The sequence below is a fragment of the Suncus etruscus genome, chromosome 10 (genome assembly GCF_024139225.1).
Source record: "Suncus etruscus isolate mSunEtr1 chromosome 10, mSunEtr1.pri.cur, whole genome shotgun sequence".
In the NCBI taxonomy this organism is placed as follows: Eukaryota; Metazoa; Chordata; class Mammalia; order Eulipotyphla; family Soricidae; genus Suncus; species Suncus etruscus.
In genome coordinates this window covers 86,774,606-86,785,072 of record NC_064857.1, presented here as the reverse complement: position 1 = coordinate 86,785,072, position 10,467 = coordinate 86,774,606, and the positions used below count along the sequence as shown (strand labels likewise).

Here is a 10,467-nt window from a genome sequence, read left to right as displayed (position 1 = left end):
TACACTCAGGGATTACTCCTGGCTCTATGCTAAGAAATCACTCCTTGCAGGCTCAAGGGACCATATGGGATGCTGGGATTCGAACCACCATCCTTCTTCATGCAAGGCAAACGCACTACTTCCATGCTATCTCTCCGGCCCCTAATCTATTGTTTCTTAAAGGGAGTAGTCACTGGAATTTACCTCCCTCAATCTTGTTGCCTGACTGTCTCTCATGTCACACCATTCACTCATTAGCTTGTCAGTTCACTTCATATGGTTCATGTGAGGAGGGAGATTATGACTGACTGATCATTATTGCTGTTCTAGCCCCCAATATGTGCTGAAAAGCCATTCATAATTCTATCCCTTTGAATAGAGAAATTCATGGGTCTGTCAGGAGGTGGACTTTATAGAGTTTGGCCATTGTATAAAGGTGAAAATGGCATCAAGGATGGCACTCTGTATCCGGCATCAGTGACTAGCTAGAGGGTGGTAATTTTCTTGGTAAGTCAACCTGGGAGGAGTAGCAGTGTTGAAAGAGATGAAGTTTGTTCTGGTTGTGTCGCAATTAAGGACATGTTTTGGCGAAGTCCCCATAGTGTGTGGCATATAAGGTTGGAACGATGCTTGAGAAGAATGCGTTACAAAGAAGAATGTGACTATCCTGTCTCCCATCACGTTGTGTGACATCACCCCTTGTGCTAAACTGAATATTAAGGAGCCAACCATAATACCTCTTTCTCCTCATTCCTGATATTAGTCTATAACCAGTTCCTAAAAATTTGCCTCCTGTCTCTCGCATCCCTCTTGTGCCCATTAAAGTTCAAACCAACCATATTTCTCATCATCTTCTCTAACTAGTTTTCTGAATTTATGGCAGTGTCCTCTCACTCACTAGATCCTTATCACATTCAACTTCTCACCTGCTCTTTGAAAGTTCTCAACTTTTTCTTGCATCAAACTTTTTACAAGGTACCCACATCAAGAACACCATTCCTGGGTGAAAAGATAGTACAGCAGATGAGGCAATTGCCTTTTATGTGGCTCAACCTGCATGTGATCCCTATCTGCATTTGGTTCCCCTTGAAACTTGAGCACAGAACAAAGAATAAAATCTGAGCACTTCTGGATATAGGCCTAAACCATACCTCCAATCCAAAATGAATACCCCTCTTGCATCTTATATAATTTCTTCTACTTACCTCTCCTTCATCTGTTCTTCAGGTCTCAAGCCTAACCATTGGTTCCTCATAAAGATCTTCCTTAATCCTCCCCAACCCCATGGGCTTCTGTGTCCTTAGAAATTTAAATTAGTCAAAACCCAAGTTTTGGGCTTTGGGCAACTCTACAAGTAAATAAAACTAAAAGACTTGTATATCAAAATGAGGTTATCAGTTAAATAAGAAACATTACCATCAAGTATCAGAAACTTTTGGGAGTGGACAATCATGTTTTATTTCCTCAGCAGAGAAATCAACACCTGAAGCCAAAGAGTTCATGAGATAAATAGTGTTAACTGCTTGATCTAAATGATTTATTCACTAAATCTCTATTTCCAGTCCATAATAAAGCTCTTCTTTTACACTGTCTGGACCCTTGTACTCAATGATGAAGACTTCTTGCCAATGTCTGCTCTCAGCTTCGAAGCTTCAGTAGTTAGCCTGCTATCTTATCAGGCTTGCTTAGGTAAATTAACATTGCCTACTCCATAAATGATCCAATCTTGGAGCAACTTTTTCCTATTAGATTTATTTTGTTTTGGTGTCATGTATGATGATCACCAGGGCTTATTCCTGGCTCTGCATTCAGTGATCACTCCTGGATGGCTTGGTGGACCATAAGGGGTGATGAGGATTGAACTGTATGCAAGGCAAATGCTTTTCCCATTGTTTAATTACTCTGTCCCTCCTATTAGATTTTTTAAAAAAATCTTCTATGATATAGAATATGCATTTTAGTCCCATTTTTAAGAGATGTGAAAGAGGACTCTTACAAAACTACAACTGTTAGTTTCCTGCTTTCAGGAATACTCCTGGTAGTGGCAGAGAACCTATATGGAATGCTGGGGATGAAACCTGGATTGATTGATACAGCTAAATTCCCAACCCTCTGTACTATTGTTCCAGGGAGAGGACTGTTTTCTTTTCTTTAAAACATTTTTTTTGGAATTTTTTCTTTTTTAAAGGGTTCTATCTTATTCTACTTGTTTATATTTCTTCAGGTTCTGCATCACACATTATTTTAGCAGACATAACTCTTTGGTCTTGGAACTCCACACCTTTTAACAGTTGGTAGGGTAACTAAGGGACAAAGATACATTCTAGAGGTTAAAGCCTTTGGAAGGAAATTCTTAGATAGAGACAGGTAAGTGTACACAGGTGCTTAAAATTTACATCTGTATTGACCAAATATGCAAATATTCTTGCAAGGTTGTTTAGAAGCTCCCTTACAGGAATTCAGATCTTTAGAACTTAACCCAAAATCCCAACATATTCCATGGTATCCAGGTCCCATGAGTAATGAGCAAATTTGTACCTGCAATTTTTAACTCCAGTTTATGGTAGAAGGACATTAAATTTTCTGTTTTCTACCTCAGACCAACTGGGATATTTAATGACCAGATCACTCTTGTAAATTCTCTTGAAACAATAGCAACTGATGGGAAGATTCTGTTTTGACAGGGCACTGCAAATGGGCCCATCCACCATGGCTTCTTCTTGTTTCCCGCTTGGGTTGCCTTTGAAATTTGCTGAAGTAGATTTCATTCTTACCATGATCACTTTAACATATGCTAACTCTGACACAAAGGATGTTGAGGACAAATGTTTCAGGTGGCAGAGACAAGCAAAGACTATGACTCCAGGAAGACTGCAAGAAGTCATACATCATAGAATGTGAAATGTTCCTTTTCCTATCTCCTACTCACTCATGCTGGGCAAAGATCAGCTCATCAGCTTAATTGGGATGTCTAGGGCCAATCTGGAGACTCATGGGCACTGATTCTCAGAATAATTAATCTCAGATATTAGGAATATGCCCTGAAATGTCCATAGGAATTTATTCATTCTACTAGTGACTGAGAACAATGGATACTTGGAGATGATACCCATGAGGATAAACCCATAAACTTGAAATTGAATAGGGCTTTTTTTTGTCATACATCTGGTATTCTTATCAAGTGTAAGAAAAGGTGAAAAATTGGAACACCCGGAAATATAAGCAATACAGACATAGATAAGTGATTTCTAAAATACCTGTTAGCCAAAAGGCACATAAGAATTACAAACATAATTTACACAAAACTGAGCTATGAGTTGTGAGTATTATTTATTCACATTCTTACATAGAAATCTGTTAAATGAACAGTAGGAAAAGATTCAAGGGCTCTTTAAAAATGAATACAATACTTAATTTTAGAACAATATTCAGTAACAAAAATAGCTTGAGAAAATGAAGGTCATTTAAAGTAGCAAATATACAAGACTTTAAGTATTCCTATTTACAAGTCTGAAAGCACACAGGGAGAAAGCAAGTACTTAGCACAAGAGCTGAATGCTCCAATCCAAACATGGACCCTCAGTTTTCCTGCTGGCTATCTCAACTGATGCTGCTTCTTTGTCCCCATCCATCCTTCAGCTCTTATTTTCAGTTCAAACATTGAAATTTGACTTTTTCCAAAGGAATATACATACATTTATGACTTTAGGATTCATGGTTTCAAAGGCTCTTTGGTTACAAGGTTTTATGTCAGAAAAAGTGTTTTCCTGAGAAAAAGAAGTGAATTTCTTCTTCAACTATCAGTAAGGTAACTTCTCTTTTATTGTTTCATTCAGCAAACTGTATTTTGCACTGAGCACTGCAAGCCTGGGAAAACATTGAGGATTCCAGAGTTTCACATTTTAATCCTATAAAATGCTGAGCTGATCACTTTCTACCAACATCTTCAGCATATTGGGTTTCTGGATATTTATAGAATGGATAATTTTTAAGTGACAAAACAGGATAATCCTTTACTTGGATTTCTCAGGGTTGTTCCTGAGCAAGAGTATGGTGTGTTTGGAAAAGAATGGTTTTTTGCAGGGGTAGTTTGGATCATACCCAGTGATGCACAGTGGTTGCTCCTGGCTTTGCACTTAGAAGTAATTCCTGGTGCACTTGGGGAACCATATGGGATACTGGAGATGATGAAGCCATTATTGACTACATGCAAGGCAAGTTCCTTACTGTCTGCACTATATATCTAGCTCCAAGAATGATTTAAAGAGAAAAGTAAAGAACTTCAACAGCTCCTAAACTCCTAGAAAGACACTGGCCTTCACTTTTAGTCTTTATAACATATTTCAGATGAATTTAAAATGTGATTGTAAGGGGGTCCTTGGATGTGGATGACTTGATTTAAATGCTCTGGTGGCATTTACAAAATCAATTTAGGAAACAAATTAAATCTAGCTATGCTATTTTATAAAATCACAATTGTTCTTTAATATCAAGAAACAGAGTCAGCCAAGAACTCTTATTTTAGCTCACTGAAAAAAAAACAAAGCTACAAAGAGAAATAATGCAGTAAAAAAAAAAAACTCCTTTTCAGTCTGCCAAGGAAAGTGACAATACCGAAAAAAATTGTGACTAATAGAATCCCTTTCTCCCTTCTGCAGCTTGAAAATAACACCCAACCTCTCCATTAAATAATGCCTCTTCCAACCCTACCCTCAAACAGTAGGAGCAGAGAATAAACTCTGCGAGCAGCCTGCCCTACTCCCAACCCCCCAGTGCTGTCCATGGCTCCAGTGTATAATTTATATTGATTTTAACAAGCCAACCTGCTTAGCTGAGAATAGCAGGTTGGCTTCAATTTTGTGACTGTTAATTCCATTCACCTGAGGCCTAGCTGGTTCATAAAGTTTAATGTTTAATACTGTTAATGTCATCTAAACTACCACATAGGAAGAATCTATGAAAAAATCAATAACTAGCTCCAGCTTCCCTTCTTTTCATTGGTGCATCATTACTTCATAAACATGTGACTGTCCTAGTGCCAAGGCCCCAGTAGTGGTTAAAATTCTCTGGTCAGAGCATGCTCATGGGATATGCTGCTCCCATGTCTGAAGATGGTCTTGGAGTCTTAAAAGAAAAAAAAAAAAACCAACAAAATATGTTTAAGAACAGATTGCCAAAGGGTTAGTATGAAAGTTGCTATTAGTGAAAATTGCAGTTTTCTGGAGACTCAGTAGTCCACAGGGGCAGGGACTCAGAAATGCCTTGTGACCTTGGCTGTAGTTGGGTTGCTTGACTTGGGTTGCTCTCACAAAGGGCTTTCTACCAATCTTTTCTTAGCTTGCTGGTAGAAGATGCGGTTTTCTTCCGTGTAGGTGACTTTACTCAGTGGCATTCTGTAGATGTTTCGGTTTCCCGTGGTGATCAAGAGGAACAGGAGCGTGGCCAAGCAGAAGGGCCAGGTACAGGATGGCAAGCCAAACTGGAAGTAAGTACAAACAAGCTTGAAATCCGTGGAGGCCCCATGAGGAAATGTACCCACATAGGGCTTCCTGCATCTTCTGATCTTGGGGGTAGCATAAATCCTGAAATTATTGCTCCAGGTCTGTTTGTCCCCATAGAGACTAAGATGTCAGGGCATGTTGCATAGCTTAACTCTGTGCCTTATTCTTTATGGCAATCGGGTACAGGTATGTCTCTATCTTGTCTGTCTCTCCTTCCCTCTCCTACACTCAGACTTCCCATACCCAGTGATGCAAAGATGACTCAACACAGAGATTTCCCTTAGCAAAACCCCATCAGCCCCTGACCACTTATCACATGCACAGTCTCCTTTGGCTAGTTCTGCTAGTGGGGACCTCTCTCCCCTAGGCTAGCTAGTTTGGTCTTTGCTTATTCTCCTTCTCACTCTGGCCCCTCTTTATTATGGCTTATCTTTCTAAGCTTGAGAGCAGACCCTACTTCTGCTCTGTCAATGGCAGCTCAAGCAAAGCTGAGCAGATACCATGCCCTTGACCTGGCCCCTCTGGTGGGATTCTGATGGCCTGACACAATCCCTTGGAGAAGTTTCAAAAAGTACAGGTGCCCATGCCCATGCCCTCTGTTTGGGAACGAGCCATTTTTTTTTGTTTACAAGAATCACTTTTATAAGAAATGCTAAGGAACAGAAACTAAAAGTTTGTATTTTCAAAATTCCCCTAGCTGATGCTAGGATAAAGGGTATACAATTCTCCAATGAATATGCCAGAATGCCTGTGATGGGGATTTGACTGTCTGCCACACAGACAGTGTCTATCAACGGTGCTGCCTGCTGCTGAATGGTCCAACATGGTCTGACCCATATTAGTCGTTGTGATCTCACAAAGGGTCGGGGCTGGCAGAGACTGGCCTGTGTCACCTGGAACTAGGCAGAGGGAAGGAGAATCAGTCTAGATCACTGAGAGGGGAAGCATGGTGAAAAGTCAGGAGATACAAGCTCCTCAGCAGAAGGAAAGGAGTAGATCCAAGGGCAGGACAGGATTGGAAAGGAAGGACAGTGGCAGGAGGCCATTAAGAATGGGCATGGGCTTTGCCACTTAGAAAAATTGGCCAGGAGATGTATCTTATTGTGTCTTAAGGCATCTTGTGGCATCACAGAAAGACAATAGGTGTGAAAAACTGTTGTTTTAAATAAAAACAATAACAGCTGGGATTTTAGTTGAAAGATACTTTCAAGTTGGAATAACTCAGGATTAAAATGGTGATGCTTGGGGAGCATATATGTGGAAATCAGGTTGAACCCTGGGGAATAAGTGGGGAACAACAAACCCTGTAAGTATGTATGCAAACACCATAGTAACCCTTGGAAAGCATATATGTGAACCCCATAACTGTTTGAGAAGCACAGTCTAGTGTATATGTGATCCCACATCATGGCAACATAATATCAACAGAAAAGGAAAAGAGGGAAAAGGGTATACTGAATTCAATTTCTTGATAATCAAGATATGACTCAGGTAGTATGTTATTCCGCTTAAATATTCCTTCTTTAGGTAAACAATTTGTCATTTTCAGTGAGCTGGTACCGGTAACTGAGACTGACATTTACTGGGTGCTGGAAGCTGAGCAGCAAGACTAGGCATCAGTACCTGTTAAGGTTCTGGGTCTGTCTAGGGTTACCACCCAGGGGGCCTCAGAGTGTTTCCATAGAACAGAAAACTGATCAGTGCTACTGAATCAAGATCAAAGTGAACTCACCACAGCCATCATGTGTGACATGCTGATCGAAAAGTAGGCAGTGAACAGGGCTACAAAAAAAAAACAAAAGAGGAAAGAGCAATTCATGGCATACATTTCCTGCCTCCAGACACATATATTGGGGAATTCCGAAGTTCTTGTTCTGCCAGCTAATCCCACACCTGGGCCACAAGTCTGAGCTGAGGGTCAGCAACTTCGTGTTCAGTCTTGGGTTTTATAACTTGGGAACTTGGTGCCTCTATTTCCTTGTCTATGCCATAGAGAAACTGGAAATCTCTCACATATTGGATAGAAATGAAAGGAGTTAGTGCCTGGAGTTGGCAGAAAGGAAGCTGCTGCTACCATTGAAATGTAAGTCCTCCTATGGCCGACAAAGCTACCTGGTGGCTTATCCAAGCGTAGTTGAATTACTATTTTATTTTATTTTATTTTATTTTATTTTATGGCTAGTCAAGTGAAGCAGTGGGAGTGGAGAAGGAACAAAGAAAGCTGTAACTGGCTGGCATCAATTAATTGTAAACATCACTACACTCAGACCAGCCAGTTGAATTACTATTAAGTTTCAACATATTTCATGTGATATTTGGCTTCTGTGTCATTCCTCTACATCTGAAATTCTCACATTATGGATAAAATTCAAAATTCCATAAAGCAATAAGTTAGCAACTTAGAGACCACAGAAACTGAGTATCAATTGGGCATTCTCCCCATATTTCTTGCCACACAGGTCAATGAAGTCATATGCTCTTTTCATTTACTTTGAGTGTGAATTTTTTTTTAATTTAAAAAATTGTAGGGAGTGGGGGCCACACCAGGTGGTAGCTCAAGGGAACTCTGGTCCTGCAGGGAGATCATTTGTTGTGGGGATTGATTCAGAGTCAGTTGCATGCAATGCAAACACCTTACCTCCTATACTAGCTCTCCAGCCCGGGGAGAATGAATCTTAATTGTGTATAATCTGAGTGTGTGTATGACTTTCAGTGTAATACAACAAAGGCAAAGATCTCCAGGAAAAAAGCAATCAATTACTTAGCATGGATTGAAGAGGGGATTCAAGGAGGTTCAGGAAACAGCCCGAAGAATGACTGTTACCCAGAGGAAGGGACATGGTTCAAAGGGCTGGAATGTAGCTTTGCAATTGGGAAGCAGTCAAAGGAAAGCAGCTTTGCAGTTCTTTGTAAACCACCTTTCTTTAAATAGGCTGCTGTGAGTAAATCCACTATGAGAACCCAATGATGAAAAATAGATGCAAGACATGTTTAGTTTGCTCTGGGGAAAAAGTAAGAAAATCTTGATATTCCCTGACAATGTAATTTTCGGTATGGTTCAGAAAGGCAGAATGAGGTCCTATTTGGATTTCCTTTCTCAAAAGAGCCATCGGACTGATGAAGAGAACAATTCCGTAATAAGTGACTATTATTTATTGACTTTGGCTAACAAATAAAGGCTGGTCATTTGCTTGGCAGTATCAGGGTGATATGGGCAAGCTGTGACATGTCATGGCAAGAATGCTATGTGAGGTTGCCCTGACAAGAGGGGCTGGAAATCTGTTTTAGAATGTCATGTTTGAAGATGAAAGGGACCGACAACACCCAGTGAGGATGAAGTGGACCCTCACACAGTGTAGGTGAAAGGGAAAATTGATATAACTTCTGTGGGGGTGGACCTGTGCCTTTGGTGAAATTTAAATGGTCAGAGTTGGGATTTTGGCTCTTTATGAATTCAGGGGATTGCCTTGACTGGTGATTGGTGCCTAGCAAAAGATATCTGATCTACCCAAAGGCAGGCCCTGGAGGCCTAGTGACCCCAGTGACCTCCTCTAAATGGCCACTCCTCATCCTCAGAGTCCCTATCAGCTCCTTGACTTGGCAGAAGTGCCTTTGTGCCTAGGATTTCGTTTAAGATGGGGAGATGATCTGGGATGATCCAGCTGAACCTAGTATAATCCCATGGTTCTGATAAGAGAGTGTCTGAGGGTTGTATCAAGAGAGCAGGAGAAAAATATTTTCACTTCCTGTTTCTGACGATAGTATCAGAAATAAAATCACTGTGAGATCGTTAAAAAGTTGAGTTAAGTTTCAGTTTACAATGTTGTAACACCCATCCCTTTACCATTGTTCATTTCCTATCACTAATGTCCCAGATTTCTCTCCCCTCCACTCCCCCTACTCCCTGCCTGCCTCTATGGCAGATATCTCCCTCTGTTTTTTCTTTCTTTTTTTTTTTTTTAGTTTTTGGGTCACACCCGGCAGCACTCAGGGGTTACTCCTGGCACTACGCTCAGAAATCACCACTGGCAGGCTTGGGGGGCCATATGGGATACCAGGATTCAAACCACTGACCTCTGCATGCAAGGCAAATGCCCTACCTCCATGCTATCTCTCCGGCCCCTCTGTTTTTCCTTTTAAGGCATTATGCTTGCTGCACTCTATTTTCACTGGTCTGGTTTCAATTAGTAAGTGCAGCCTACTCCTCTAATAAAACTGTGGAGATATTCCTGCTTTGGGGACACATAAATGCCAGAGTGGGCTGCATCCTTCTCTATGTTCTGGAAAGACCCAGTTGGCCAGGGACTAGAAAGATAGTCCACAAGTGAGGCTTTTTCCTTACATGTGACCAATCAGGATTCAATTCCAGCTCTATGTATGTAACTCTCAGTACTATCAGGAGTGATTCCTGACCAGAGTCAGGAGTAAACCTTGAGCACTTCTGGGTGTGGCCCCAAACAAACAAAAAAGAGGTGGTCAATCAACCCTGGAGAGGTACAATTTCTTCTTGGTCTTCAAAGATGTGCTCAGGCTGTCTTCATGCTTACCTGTGTCCATTTCTCCACTTACTAGTGCTCATTCTCTCAGTATTTAGGATTTACAGATGGGTCACTTTTACCAGGATGACTCAGAACTATCATACTCCCCTGAGAAACACAGACTGCAAACAGTTGTTGCAAACAGCCTATGATTCTCTGTTGGCTTTCTTTAATACTTACCTGCTTTCTGCCTCCACTAAACTTGTGGGTAAGGGACCTTACTGACCATACAGTTAACCTTCAACTCTTTCTAGGACTGAGTATTTAATACATATTTATTGGTATTGCCAACAAAGAAAAAAAATGCCCACTCTGCTTAAGGCCTGAAGACTTCAACCAAACTCAGAGTAGATTCCAACCCAGCTGAGCTCAGGTGACAACATAACTTGGTCATAGTCTCCTTTACCCACAATGTGTGAACAAATCAGGGAAAATGATCAAATGATTTT

At 40.8% G+C, this 10,467-nt stretch overlaps 1 protein-coding gene across 2 annotated transcripts in view; it reads right to left on the bottom strand.

Annotated features, from left to right (window-relative positions):
* Positions 1-3,292: 3,292 nt before the first annotated feature.
* Positions 3,293-10,467, bottom strand: part of SLC14A1 (solute carrier family 14 member 1 (Kidd blood group)) — a 29,285-nt gene continuing 22,110 nt past the window's right edge. For both annotated transcript variants that reach the window (XM_049782504.1, XM_049782505.1), the window contains 2 exons: positions 7,213-7,262; positions 3,293-5,458 (listed from right to left, as the gene is read on the bottom strand). In XM_049782504.1, coding sequence (XP_049638461.1) covers positions 5,285-5,458; positions 7,213-7,262 — 224 coding nt within the window. In that variant the 3' untranslated portion in view covers positions 3,293-5,284. The remainder of the gene's footprint in view (positions 5,459-7,212; positions 7,263-10,467) is intronic.